Source organism: Dendropsophus ebraccatus, chromosome 4, assembly GCF_027789765.1.
Source record: "Dendropsophus ebraccatus isolate aDenEbr1 chromosome 4, aDenEbr1.pat, whole genome shotgun sequence".
Taxonomy (NCBI): domain Eukaryota; kingdom Metazoa; phylum Chordata; class Amphibia; order Anura; family Hylidae; genus Dendropsophus; species Dendropsophus ebraccatus.
In genome coordinates this window covers 151,331,902-151,347,209 of record NC_091457.1, presented here as the reverse complement: position 1 = coordinate 151,347,209, position 15,308 = coordinate 151,331,902, and the positions used below count along the sequence as shown (strand labels likewise).

Genomic DNA, 15,308 nt, shown 5'->3' with positions numbered 1-15,308 from the left:
TTATACACTTATTACAGAAAATTCTTATGAAGTGCTTTTTTTCCCTGCCCTTACTACTGCATCAAGGCTTCACTTCCTGGCTAACATGGTGATGTCAGTTCCTGGATAACATGGTGATGTCACTTCCTGGATAACATGGTGATGTCAGTTCCTGGATAACATGGTGATGTCACTTCCCGGATAAAATGGTGATGTCACGTCCCGACTCCCAGAGCTGTGCGGGCTGTGGCTGCTGGAGAGGATGATGGCAGAGGGATGCTCAATGTCCCTCCAGTGCCCTGTGTCCCTCACTGTCCCCCCGCCATCATCCTCTCCAGCAGCCACAGCCCGCACAGCTCTGGGAGTTGGGTCGTGACATTGCCATGTTATCCAGGAAGTGAAATCCCCATGTTATCCAGGAAGTGACATCACCATGTTATCCAGGAACTGACATCACCATGTTATCCAGGAAGTGACATCACCATGTTATACAGGAAGTGAAGCCTTGATGCAGTAGTAAGTGCAGGGAAAAAACACTTTATGTGCATTTCCCATAATAAGTGTATATTGGTGATTTGTATAACTTTTGGGGGGAAGTTTAATACTTTAATAAAAATTTTTCACCGGACTTCACCTTTAAATCAATGTTATACATATGGCCACTAGGTGTCTCCCTTCACTGCCCATGTACAGCCACCGCACATCCACATTTAGCAACAGAGTATCCTGGGGGTGCTTGCATTGTCAACTCTTGTTGTTGCATAACAAATAGCATTATCTCCTTGTAAGCTGCATTGCTGATAACATTAGCAAAAGTTAAAGGAGTTAATGTGCGGGCAGACCTCTTTTTCCCCCCCACAGTGGCTTGAGGGGGGGGGGGGTAACATGCTCTCACTTCCCCAGCTCCAGCGCTGGTGGCCGCATACCGCCAATCTGGTCCCTGGTTTCCAGAACGCTTCCTGGTCTGAGTGGGACTACAGTTTGGCCATATGTATAGCAGTGATTTAAACATGGAAAACGATATAAAAAAAAAAAAAAAAAAAAAAACATGTTACAAAACCCTCACAAACTCTGTTAATTTCTAAAATAAATAAATAAAAAAATCTTAACAGGTACACTCCAATGCAGTGAACTAACACGTGTTTGTCCTTTAGGATCATCAAACAATACTAAGAGCCTGGGCCGTCAAAGACTTTGCTCCAAACTGTCCACTGTACGTCCAGATACTGAAGCCTGAGAATAAATTCCATGTCAAATTTGCAGGTAAATTCTATTGTCAAAGTCTCTTTTCATTTTCATAAGGTTTTAACTTTACAACAATGTAACAACAACAATGTAAAGAAATTGTATAAAGTATATTAACATCATGTAATGTTTTCCTGGGGCAATAGGGGGAGATTTATCAAACATGGTGTAAAGTGAAACTGGCTTAGTTGCCCCTAGCAACCAATCAGATTCCACCTTTCATTCCTCACAGACTCTTTGGAAAATGAAAGGTGGAATCTGATTGGTTGCTAGGGGTGACTGAGCCAGTTTCACTTTACACCATGTTTGATAAATCTTTTTTACCCATTTACACTTTTTTACCCATTTATTAATTGGTTTTAGCTATATAAAATTAAACCTTAGAGGGCTTATGGCTATATCCATGTTTTCTAGCTCTCCCTCGGGCTGCATCAAACTTTGTCAGCCACTGGTATTGAAAAGTTGAGCGATCCGACTCCAGCATGCTTGAGACTTGCTCATCTCTATTTACAACGCATTTGGTGGTGGAGGCTTAAACAGAAAAAAAAAAACATGCATACTCACCTGCATCTATACCCCTCAGGTATCATTTGAATCCCCACTGCTTTCTGCTGCTTTCTCTGAAGCATCGTCCCTACTAGAATTGTTTACTCGGCCACTCTAAGGGGTTATCCAGCACTACAAAAACATGGCCACTTTTCCCCCTCTCTTGTCTCCAGTTCAGGTGTGGTTTGCAATTAAAGTGACTGTACCACCAGGCCCAGGCTGAAGCACTGGAGGCGGGTTGACCCACCCTTAGTGGGAGGAAACCCCAGCCTCTCCATGATAGGGTTCCATTGATTCTAATGGAGTCACGTCATGGAGGGGCTGGGGGTTTTTCCCACTAAGGGTGGGTCAGCCCGCCTCCAGTGCTTCTGCCTGGGCCTATTGGTACAGTCACTTTAAGCTCTATTTTCTTCAATGGAACTGAGTTAGAAACCCCACCCAGTCTGGTGACAAAAGAGGGGGAGAAGTGGCTTTTGAAGCGCTCGATAACCCCTGTAATGGCTGAGCAGGCATAGCCAGCAGGGATGAAACACATGTGTAACCAGGAAGCAGAGTGACTGAGGACCTGCCGGAATGGCTGCTGCAGTAGATTGAGGAAGGTGAGTATACTTTCTATTAGGGATGAGCAAATTTAATGTTGGAATGAAGCAAAGCGCTTTATTCCTATGGGTATGTTCACACTGAGTAAAATTGGCGGAATCCTGTCTGACTCAGCGTCAAACAGTGTCCTTATGGGAGGACTGATGCACCTCTGCTCTCCGCAGCTCTACGCTCAAAGAATTGACATGTCAATTCATTCTGCCAATTTTGCTCAGTGTGAACATACCTTATCTGTATTCCACTCATTGGGCAGCGGGGCTTTGAACGGTGTTCTGCTACGTGCTGATCCTCCCTAGCTGCTGGAAAAAAGATGGATCCAGTCCTGGGAAACTGGGAAAAGTTTTCCCAGCACCTGGGGAGGAGCGGCATGGAGCGGAGCACCCTTCAAAGCCAAAGCCTTATGAGCGGAATGCCGATAGGAACAAAGCACTTCACTTCATTCCTACTGTAAATTAGTTCATCCCTACTTTCTATTTTAGGTTTACAGAACTTGAATACCTCCTATTGAACACATACAGTAACTGGCAAGATTACCCACCAGGTATTCCTTATCAGGCTATGTGCAGACGCTGTAAGAAACCGGCCGTTCCATGACCTGGCCAGGTCATGGAACGGCCGGTCTCTGAAAAGATCATTCCGGCCGGTACTGTAGTATCCGTGTGTAGGTACTGTACTGTTGTATACGCGCATCCGTGCGCGCCCGCATCAGAACTCCCCACTGCACACTATGGCGCGTGCGGCCGGAGCCGCTCACTCTATAGTGTGCACTGACAGGGTTTTCTGCTGCCGCTATTTAATAGCAGAAAACTGACATGTCAGTTGTTTGCGGAGCTGTATGGGATCACGGCCGGATTGTATACTATGTGTATACACTCCGTCCGGGATCCCATAGACAGTAAGGTAAAGTATATTTTCGTAATAACCACGGCCATTGTACAATGGCCGTGGTTTTAGGGAAAATATACGTTGTGTGAACATAGCCTCACTGAGGTTCCCAGCAAGTGGTCAACTTATTCTTAATGGACCCCACAAATAAGTAGGAATTGCTCAATGTTGAAAACCCCTTTAATACAGGTCAATATATTTATTAATAATAATATAACATTCTCTGACTCCTCGCTGTTTCCTTTTGTTGGTCTCTAATGGTCGTCTTTAGTTGAAGAGGTTTTAAATGCTGCCATTCGCCATTCGCTGTATATAGCTCAATTAATCTCAATGAATTAGAACACACAAAGATTAACAGAAACCAAATGTGGCAAGTAAAGCCCAGGACCTAATAGATCAGAACAGAGTCCTAATAATCGCTAGACGTATTCTATATGCTAATGAGCCGGTTACTTCCTATGGATCATTTCACCCGCAATTTTCATTACAATATTAAACTAGTGATGATGTTTAAAGGGCATTTTGATAATGATTTAATATGTTTCGCTGCACACATGTGCAGCCATTACACTCAACGCCACATCAAATAGAAATATGGTTTTCCTTTCTGCACAGCTGCCAACAAATAAAGTAATTAAAAATGGCTATATGTATTTTTTTTTTTTTTTAATTTGTGTTATGTTATTAAAATTCTATGCACATCCTATCACATTTTAGTTCTGGGTCATATTTTAAATCCCATATCCTACAGGCGGAAAATCAGGAACAGTCTTCCAGTACTTATCAGCTGCTATATGTCCTGCGGTAAGTGGTCTATTCTTTCCAGTCTTAAACTGCCAACTCTGTTCCTGTCAGGCACTGTCCAAAGCAGGAGAAGTTTTCTATGGAGATTTACCACAGATTTGGTCAGTTCCTGACATTATCAGAGGTGGCAGCAGAGCACTGTGTAAGACTGGAAAGAATATACCACTTCCTGCACAACATACAGCAACGGATAAGTCCTGGAAATTTTTAAATAGAAGTAATTAACAAATCTATATAACTTTCTTGTACCAGTTGATTTGAGAAAGAGTATCCCTTTAAGGCCATGTGCACACAAAATGAAATGGGCCACTTGACCGTAATGACTAGAGATGAGCGAACCGGGTTCGAGTCCATCCGAAGCCGAACGTTTGGCATTTGATTAGCGGCGGCTGCTGAACTTGGATAAAGCTCTAAGGTTGTCTGGAAAACATGGATACAGCTAATGACTATATCCATGATTTCCACATAGCCTTAGGGCTTTATCCAAGTTCCGCAGCCACCGCTAATCAAATGCAAAAAGTTCGGGTTCGGATGGACTTGAGCATTCTCCAGGTTCGCTCATCTCTAGTTATGACTATAAAATAGCGTTTCTAAGTTGTGAAAGCAGCCGCTGCAACCTGGGACCGAAATATAACGGTAAGTTAGAGAAATGTTGCTAAGAGTTAAGGAATAAAGTAAACTTATACAGTCTGATTATTTGGATAGTTTATTATTTTATTGTAATACTTGTAATAGTGAATGTTGTCTAAATAATGTGCTAATGGCTATAGAAAACTAAATAATAAATACTGCCACAAACAAATATATGTTCTAGTAATTGAAGCAGGATGAATTATTAAGATGTTCTTTGTCTTTCAACAGTTGTACATATGTAGTTGCAAAAAAAGAGTTGTGAAATCTCAAGCAGTTGTAAATAACAAACAGCCACATCTCTTTTTATATAAACTATTATTATAGTAATATGTAAAAAAATACTAATTATTTTTTTAAAAAAATTGCAGTTAAGAGTAGGGATGATCGAACAGCGAAAAATCTTAGGTTCTGTCGAACTCGAACCTGGCCGAACCTTCTACATTTGATTCCCGATGCCTTCCCGGTCCGTGGGGAAGGAGGAGACAGCCCTGGTACCGCCTGGAATTCCGGGATACAGCCTATTACCTAGGCTGAATCGCGGAATTCCAGGCGGTACCTGGGCTGTCTCCTCCTTCCCCACAGACCGGGAAAGCATCAGCAATCTAATATGGAAGGTTCGGCAAGGTTCGAGTTCGATAGAACCTAATATTTTCCACTGTTCAATCATCTCTAGCTAGAGCATAGAAAACAGATTCTGACCCACAACACTGCAAAAAAAAAAAAAAAAAAAAAACAGTAAAATCAGTGGAGAAACTTTATTTCATCCAGTGTCAAGCCACAATGCTTCAGTTATCTCACATAGCCTTTCTTAAAGGGAATCTGTCAGCCCTACCTGAGGTGCTGACAGTGTGCTGTAGCTGGCAGGCCCCTTGTGAGCATGGTTACTTTTGATATTTTGTCTGTGGAGTGGATTATGTGCAATCTTGGGTCTCCTACGGTAATAAAGAGTCAAAGAGGAGTTGTGGCTCAGCATTTTTGCCTCATTCTAGCATACCTCACCCCTCCTTCCTGCTCCCTCTTCATGAAAAATCAATGCTGTCCGGCCTTTTGTTCACTTGCACTGTCAGACAGTGTCTGCCTACAGAGGAATGATCTGCAATAAGATACAGTTGAATGTCTATGCCTGACTGTGTTGGAGTTTTGATCCAGGGATAAATCACCTGTCAGCATTGTGCAGTAACCGGGTCTGAATTTGGTCTGTTTTGCTTTTGTGTGACACACCCGCTTGCTTCTCAGCTTCCTGGCAATGCAGGACTTAAGCTGAGAAGCTGTGGGACTTGATTACACAGCTGGGTGGTCTGTTTGATTGATGGGTTTCTCTGCCTGTCTGCAGCCTGGAGGATCAGAGCGCCGGTCCAATGAGGATCCGGACCGGGCTCTTGCTCAGCATAAAACAAAGCTGAGGCAGAGTTCCAGCGCTGGCTACTTAGGTTAACTCCTGGTCTCAGCTCCCCCGTCTATTCCTGCGAACCCCTCTCCTAAACCCTCTGTTTGACTCGACTTGTTATCTGACCTTCTGCCTGACTATTTGACGATCCCTTTGCCTGCTGATTTTGTACTGCATCGCCTGTTTGGATTTGACCTGGCTTGTTTACCATTCTTTTATGTTTGTTCGTCCGTCTCGTTCTGTGTGCACTTTATCAGCGTAGGGAACGTCTACGTGGTTGTCCACGGCCACCTAGGGCCAATCGAGGCGAGCAGGCAAGGACAGTGGGGGGGTTCAGACCTAGGGCCCACTGTCTTGTGTCTGTATCGCCCGATCCTGACATCACCTGGTTAGAGACCTGCAACAGCTCTTAGGTTCTCTTGCCCTGATGGAAATGAAATATAGTATTTTCTTTTTCTTTTTTTTCCTTATCATTGTATCATTTTTAAAAGTGCAAAGAAATTCCAGTCAGATTTAATTTATTAGTTGTCTTATACAATGAAAAAAATAAATAACTATATTTCATTTCCATCAGGGGAATTGAACTCAGTAACTGGTCTCTAGAAAAGAAACATAGCCCTGGACTAAAGCTCCAACACAGTAAGAGGCTTATTCCACAGAGTGATAATCGTCCGAATCGGCCTCAGCCTGCAGCCTGGATAGGTAATGTATAAAGTTTAAACAAGGACTGCAAGGACATCAGTAACGATGTCCATGCAGCCCTTATTAAACGATAATCAAGCCGTGTAATAGGCCAGGTAAACGACCGCCGATCTAGCAGATCGTCGCTCGTTTACAGTTATTATCGGGCGGCCATCGGCCCGTGTAATAACACCCTAATGCTGCGTTTACACGAAATGATAATTGGCCCGATCATACGATTAACGATGTCGGAGTAACGATTTTTTTAACGGTCAGCGTTTAGACGGTACGATATATCGTACGGAAAATTTGTTTTGCGATCGCTTAAGCCTATCTCGCACATAGGAAAAATCGGTGAACGACTGTTTACACGGAACGATATGCAAATTTTTTGCGAACGACGATTTTAGAACATGTTGTAAGTTCAAAATGAACAATTTATCATTTGTCGTTTGATCGTTCGCAGCGTTTACACGTACGATTATCGTTCGAATTCGATCGTTATCGTGCAAATTCGCACGATAATCGTTCCGTGTAAACGCAGCATAAGTCTTGGAGATTCTATACCTGATTGCAGATCATTCCCCTGTAAGCAGACAGTTGCTGACAGCAGAAGGCCAGGCAGCAGAGATTATTCATAAGGGGATTAGGAAGCAATGGGGAGGTGTGTCAGAGTGCGGCACAAACAGATCTAGCATTCAGTCAAGAGACCTCTAGAGCTGCCATTCACAGTTCATAGATGGGATTGGGGGCTTTTTAACACTTATTGTACAGAGTTCTGGCCACTTATCACAAGGGATCCGCCTCATGGACACTTGGGATGATGTTACAAGATTTTACTTCGCTTTAAGTACAAGAGCTTAAGAGCTTTAAGTACAATTTAACGCTTTTTCCTGTCCCCTATATAATACTGATAGCAGTTTTGAGAGCACAGATCTGCTAATAGATTCACTTTAAATATACAAAATTGCAATGTATTTATTATAACTATTTATTTTTCTACTTTACAGATCATGTTGTATGTGAAGAAGAATTTAAATATGCAATGCTTGCTCTCAACTGTATATGTCCGGCCACCTCTACATTAATCACTTTGCTGGTTCATACCTCAAGAGGACAGTGAGTATTGGTTTTTAAGGATTTAAGAAAGTATATAAACTACTGCCATTACTACTACCACTACTACTACTGCTACTACTGCTGCTGAAGATTATAATGTAACCGATGCCTATTGCACGGCAGATTACAAGCCCTGAATGAAGAAACAATACCTTCTGGTATAGATGAATAGGTCATGGTTGGAAAAAAAAGAGAAGTTCTGTTTCAAGGCTGGGGCTATGCATACTGTCACCTACAAACAGACTAGGTTTCACTTAAACAATCCTGCAAGCTGGGCAGTAAAAAGGAATGGGCATAAGTAAATCCGGCCCAAAAGAAATATTCCTGGCTGTTAGCTGTGTTGGCGTTACTATTACTAACACTGCAGAAAAAAAGAAAAAAAAGGAAAAACTGCCGTATTGTGCAAGAGAAGTTCGTAGTGAGAATGTTTATTATTTTGACAGTCCTTATTCTATATGGTGTGTGTACTGCCTTCCATTTTCCCAATGACTCCCAATGAGTGCATAATTATATTAAAAATTTAACCATATTTGTGACAATAAAGAAAAGTCCAGCACTCACCAGACTTTTAGATGTTTTCCAAAACTTTATCTCAGCATAACTTGCTGGGAGGGGATAGGTGGAGTGGTTCAGGTGCAGTCATGTCACCTGGGACAGCTGTTTTTTTTTTGTTTTTTTTATCCGGAAAACATCTATCGGGTGAGTGCTGGACTTTTCTTTTTCCTCAATACATACTTCTTTCATCTGTCTATGCACCCCGGTATTTAATCCGTAGTCCGTGTGTCCACTATGCCATACTCCATAATTTCTAGTTAGCAGTGCTGGCTAGCTGTCTCTGAATTGTGCTTATAAACTTATTTTCACCTCTAAGTTACATCTGTATATTCGTTTTACAGTGTCAGAACGTAGCCTCACAATATATAAACATGTTAAAGACAAAGCCCATTTTGACCTCAGAGAAAAAGAAAATATAATTACCTGGTGCCAGGAAGTTATATACATTTGTAAATTACCTCTGTTTAAAAAAAAAAAATAAAAAAGTCTTCTAGTACCTTTGGGTCGCTGTATGCTCCACAGGAAGTTATGTTTTCTGTCTAATCAGACATGCTGCTTAGTAAATTCCCATAGCAAACTTTTCATGATCTGGACAGTTCCTGACATGGACAGAAGTGGCAGCAGAGAGCACTGTGTCAGACTGAAAATAAAACATTTCCTGAAGAACATACAGCAGCTGATAAGTATGGAAATTATTTAATAGAAGTAAATTACAAATCTATATAACTTTCTGACACCAGTTAATTTGAAACAATTTTTTTTTTTGCTGGAGTACCCCTTTCAGTCCTATTGTGACAGTCACTCTCTAGTTTCCAAGTACAATAGCAATTTGACAGGTACTGCACCTGTCAGGGGGTTGTCATGGTAATGTGGGGTGCCAATTGATTACTATAGCAGCCAGTGGCTTTCTAAAATTCTGTGTCTGCCACATAGACTCTACTGATACAGCTTGTCCGGCTTTACTAGTAGAGCACTGATCTCACCGATTTATTGCAATCGATGTTGACATGCAAATTAATTTTTTTATATATATTTTTTTTTATTTTTTGGTTATTTTTTTATATTTTTTTTATAAAACAAAAAAGTTATGGAAATAAGGAAGATGCAAAAATAAACATTCTCTTGGTTACTAAAAGGTTAAAAATACAATGTTTCTTCAAAGCCTTTTCCAGTCCAGCCAAGTAACTCCCTAATAATTTCTTCTTACCCCTACTTGATTGCATTTCTGAAAAAATTAAAAAAAGCTTTTACTGTTTTTCTCCCAAGAGTAATATGAAAACCAATCGGAAATCTCTTGTAACCTGCTGAAATAACAATTCTGGAGCATCTTTACTTAGCAGTCCACATTATGCACATTATGCATTATGCAGATTTACCTACACAGGGAATTTATTGAAAAATGTCTGGGAGGATTAAAACATTTTGTGCTTTGTTGGGTCACATTATGGCGGGTGTTATTGTACAAAAAATGTCCGTCAATATAAAACAATGTCCATTATTTGGTCGCAAAATGACGGCTGCCCTAACATCCTTGTACCATGTTCGCACAACAGGGTTTTGCGGATGCTTTTTTCCCCCCAAACGGCTGTCAAAAGGACGTTCACAAATAATGTTCAGGAACATTAGTTGTGGCCGTCATTATCAAAAGACACCCTTTTTTCATGTAGTGGGAACACAGCCTTGGAGTTTATGAGAAATCCAGAGTTCCTAGAGAAAACTTATGCAAACAAAAGGAGAACATACAGTACAAACTCCTTGAACATTTTGTCCTTGGTTATCCTTGGAAGTTGAAAACCAGACCACAGCACTGCAAGGCAACCATGGTATTTGAACATCATACAGTGTCAGGCTATGTTCACATTACGCAAGTTACGCAGAAATCACGGCTGTTGCGACAGTGCCCATGATTTCTGCGGTACTTACGTAGAGCTGCAGGCTGAATCCCGGAGGGAATGTATACACATGGTATACACTCTGGCCGGGATCCCTAGCGGCGCCGCAAGAAACTGACATGTCAGTCTTCTGTGGCCGCTATTCACTGAATAGCGGCTGCAGAAAACCCTGTCAGTGCACAAAGTGGAGCGAGCGGCTGTGGCATGGATGCACACACATGAATGTGCCCGCATCAGAACTCACATTAGCTGTGCTAATGATCATCCGGCCGATACTGCAGTACCGCCCAGGATGATCTTTTCTGAGACTGGCCGTTCCGTGATCTGGCCGGGTCACGGAACGGCCGGTCTCTTACCAAATGTGAACATAGCCCTTAAATAACAAAAAATTGTTGCCAATAAAACATAGCATTAGCCTTAGAGAGTTATCTGGAGTGTCATGGTTTTCTTTAGGACCCTTTAGTGGTGCACAGCTTTTACATAATAGAGTCGATTTTATTCAGCATTTTTCGTAATGTTTACTACAGTTTGCAAAAATGTATGTTACATTGTATGAGTTTGTTACTAAATAGAGATCAAGCGCAACTCAAATAGCTATAGGCTGTATCCAAGTTTTCACAGACTCCCTAATGCTGCTTGCAACTTTTTTGGTTCAATCTTCCACCAAAATATTAGGATTCATCGGCATCTTTCTTTTTGTTGAATCCATTTAAATATAAAAACAAGACAAAAGTCCCTGTTACTCTATGTACTGGACAGAGAGGCAATACATTTTAGATTTAAGGACTCGGGAGGAAATAGTTTACAGTCAGGCACTAGATATCAGAAGTTCCCGCTGTCACCACCGCTCATGTGGTCAGCAATGACCATATGGTCAGAGGTGCCAGTAGCAGAATAGAGTTTCTGATGACTGGAGCCTGATGTAAGTTATTCCATCTTCATTTAGGAGGAAATAACATACATACAGAAGGCCCCATCCATCAGAAACTGTGTTCTACCACTAGCACCTCTTGTCATATCATGACTGCTGACCATGTGACCTGGTGATAGCAGTAACTTATAAGCAGTGGATTCTTATATTTGTATGAAAATTATCTCTTCACATTTATTAGCACAAAACTTTTTTGAGTGGGAAGAAGCTCCCGACTATGTGTAGAAACAGGAACAGTACATACATAAAAGACCTTCATCCCATAACTTGGAGGTAAGCAGCAATGCTCTCTGCATCATGGCTCTCTTTAAAGTAGAACTATCAATCTAACCTGCTGATAGCCCCCTAATGTGCATGGGGCTCCGAGGAGGAAGGTATGTCTCTTACCTTCTTCCTCGGTGCCTTTCCCATGCTGTTTGTAGTTGAATCGATGGCCCGGGGCACTATTAGGAGTACTGCCTCGCCCCTATCTTGCCAAGCCGGTTTGGTGTGATGAGGGAAGGGCCATTGATTCCACTACTTATCACACGGGGAAGGTGCTGAGGAGGAAGGTAAGAGACATACCTTCCTCCTCGGAGCCCAATGCGCATTACGGGGCTACCAACAGGTTAGATTAGTCTAACCTGCCGGTAGTTTCCCTTTAAATAATACTTTCTTACATATTCTACTATTTCAATTAATATTAAGAAATAGAATTTAAGGGTAACTGTTGAAAATAATCTCGACAGAACTATCAATAGACTTTTCAGGCAAGTAAAACAACACTTCTTAATGGGTACTTATAATCATAGAGGTACATCATTTCCTTCATAAGAAGAAAACCATACCTGCAATATGTTTACAAAATCCAAATCTAAAGTACTCTACAGAAAACTGAGATAAGCCGGAGGCGTTTTGGAATCAAGTATCTGTGACCTGATGAAACAAAGCCTGAACTTGTAGACTACAATCTCTGAAGGCATTTTTTTTCAGAGAGTCTTTTAAGAAAAGAACACCATGCCAACAAGCATAGCAGCGGCTCGGTTAACCTTTAGAGGTAGCCAGTGAATCTCGAAAATGTGTGTGAATAGGAAAATAAATTCTACTAAATATCAACAAATACAGAAAGCCAGTGTCCGCAGAACAGTGATGGAAGCCTAAAGCACTCGGAGGAGAAGCAGGACAAAAGACTAACATTTTGTACTGGCTTCATGAATTCCAGTTCTTTACCATCATTGCTAGCGCGATGAAGAACATTCAGCAAACAAAAAGATTAGGGAAAAGTAAGATTGCTTAGACCAGTCAATGGACATCCAGACATACAGGTGTATGGATGCTAAGATTTCAGGCAAAGGGATAGCCAATAAGTATTGATTTACTCAACTCCGGGCTTTTTTTTGCATATATATATGTATTTTTTTTTTTAGGCTACCGCATTTTCCGGCAGATAAGGTGGCTGGGCGTATACACCAGAAAATGCCTTATACCAGAAAATGTTAACCCCTGCCTGACCGCAGCCCTGCTGTGGTCAGGCAGGAGTTAACTGCAGCTATATTTAAAAAAAAAAAAAAAAAACTCACCTGGGGCCTGTTCCTGGCCTCCGCCTGGCTCCTGTGCGCCGGAGACGGAGATCGTCTAACCTCTCCCTAGCAGCCGAGCATCTCATCGGAGAGGCTTGGAGACGCTCGGCTGTCGGGAGAGCTTTGGGAGAATGAGAGAGGCTTCGGGAACTTCCGGCGGCCACATAGAAAACTGACATGTCAGTATTGTGCAGCAGCTGTTAATTAAAAACTGACAGTGTAGACAATGTAGAAAAAGTGCGGCTTCACATACTGTATGTCCTTGTTATCACTTTCATGGCACTACACAATATACAGCATAAGTAACATCCTAATAGTGAAAAGACATTTTTCATAGAATTTTATAATAAATAGTAAACAAAGGAGGGTGAGTTAGGCTTACAGGTAATGTGAACCTGTCCTTATACCTACTGACGGCTATTTTTGGAAGGAATCTTTTCTTCCTATACAACAAACAGAATTTAACTGTGTCGCTCCTGTGACCAATATTATATAAGTGCATGAAGCGGCTCTATTTCTATTTCCTTTGGTGAAAATTATAACAAGAAGAATCTCTGTGGTCAAAGGTTTTGTAGGAGAGAAATCCATTTCATCTGGCTCCCTGCTGGTCCAGGGATTAGGAAGGTGGAATTGCGTTTTATCAGAAACTGTGATGGTGAAGCAACATTGTCTTCCCCTTTTCTTTTTTTAATCTTTGGTTTCCCTTCCTAAACATATCACCTCAAGTTAAAAAAAAGAAGAAGAAAAGAAATTAAAAACTATTCCCTTTATTTAAGAAGATTAAGAGAGCTTGGAAGTGAAAATCTTTCAACCACAAATAAGCAGATAGAGGGAGTTTCCATATAGTAATTTTTTACATAACATCTTTCATTGTAGAAGCTAAACAGCCGCTGAGCCTTCGTTGTTTTGTTATTCACACATTGCACTTAGCTAAGTAAAAACAGGATATTCTGCCAGCACTTTTTTTTTTTTTTTTTCAAATTGGCTTGGCGAGCTATAAAAGTAATAGAAAGCATACTCACCTGCCCCGATTCCCAACAGCTGCCATTCTAACAACTCCCGATCCTCACCGCTCTTCCACTCAATTACTGTACACAGCAGTGATCAGCCTAAGCCAGAATTTGGCCAGAGTCCCATTAGAAAAGGCAGGCATGGGGTATGGGAACATAATAAATTACATATACATACCTGTAACTGCTTTAGGGTCTCAATCATTTTTAGCTGGAATCCAGGTACATCACATACCTGGCTCTTCCAGCTGCAACATCACGGCCTAGCTGACCAATTGCCTGCTCAACCAGTCAGTGATTGGCTGAGCAGGCAATCGATCACACACATGATCACCCATATGTGACGTTGCACCTGAAAGAGCTGCAGGTGACCGGTGACTGTAAACGGGGCCCCGGAGTGGCGCTTCAGGAAACAAGGATAGATAAAGCGTAACTGTCATGTTTTTTTTTTATTGCAGAAATCAGTAGTATAAGCGATTTTAAGAAACTCTGTAATAGGTTTCATCAGCCAAAAAAGCCTCCTTCTGTACTCAAGAAGCAATCTCCCAGCCTCCCCCCCTGACTTCTTATCTGTGCATTATCAGGCAAACACGTCTTCATTACAGAGAAGCCAGTGAAGACGGTTTCTGCTCTCTCCATTGTAAGCCTATGAAGGGGGGAGGGGCCGAGGGAGATGAGGGAGCAGGAAGAGGTGACATGAAGGTCAGCTGTTTGTAGACTCTCTGGGCAGCTAAAACGCTAAATTCAGGTGTCAGAAAGGTCAGTGCTTATCTATGAACTTACTGAGAGAAGATTGCAGGGTGTTGTGCTGTGCAGGACTGCTCCGTGCTCAGTCACTCCTAACAGCCCCTCCCCTCTCCATAGCCACATAATGGAGACAGAAATCCTGCTTCTTCTGATGTGAGGGGGGAGGCTGGGAGATTGCTTTTTCAGTACAGAAAGAAACTCTTTTAGTACATAAAACCTATTACAGAGTTTCTTAAAATCGCTTGTACTGTTGATATTTAATGTTTTCAGAAAAATGACCCTGAAATGACAGTTACGCTTTAAGTATAGTTTATTATGTCCCACACCCTTTCCTGCCTTTTTTCTATTTTGTGGAACTTTTCCTTTAAAGGGGTTATCCAGCGCTACAAAAACATGGCCACTTTTCCCTCTCTTTTGTCTCCAGTTCAGGTGCGGTTTGCAATTAAGCTCCATTTACTTCAATGGAACTGAGTTTTAAACCCCACCCAATCTGGAGACAAGAGAGGGGGGGAAAAGTGGCCATGTTTTTGGAGCGCTGGATAACCCCTTTAAATGTAATAGAAGTAGAATTTCTATATTCCTCCCGACTTACAAGCATGTTTGGCAGACTGCGCATAGATTCAATTGGTAGAGGGTGAAAAGCATCACTAGCAGTGGCTTGTCTTCTCTGAGAACAAAATGTTTTGGTATGTCGGAATACAATTGACCAATTCTTCTCTTTCTCAACATAATTAA

General features: G+C 41.7%; 1 protein-coding gene across 5 annotated transcripts in view; it reads left to right on the top strand.

The window, feature by feature from the left end:
- Positions 1-15,308, top strand: part of KCNT2 (potassium sodium-activated channel subfamily T member 2) — a 389,104-nt gene that overhangs the window by 225,037 nt on the left and 148,759 nt on the right. For all 5 annotated transcript variants that reach the window (XM_069968986.1, XM_069968985.1, XM_069968983.1 and 2 more), the window contains exons 13-14: positions 1,134-1,242; positions 7,771-7,879. In XM_069968986.1, the coding sequence (XP_069825087.1) occupies positions 1,134-1,242; positions 7,771-7,879 (218 nt within the window). The remainder of the gene's footprint in view (positions 1-1,133; positions 1,243-7,770; positions 7,880-15,308) is intronic.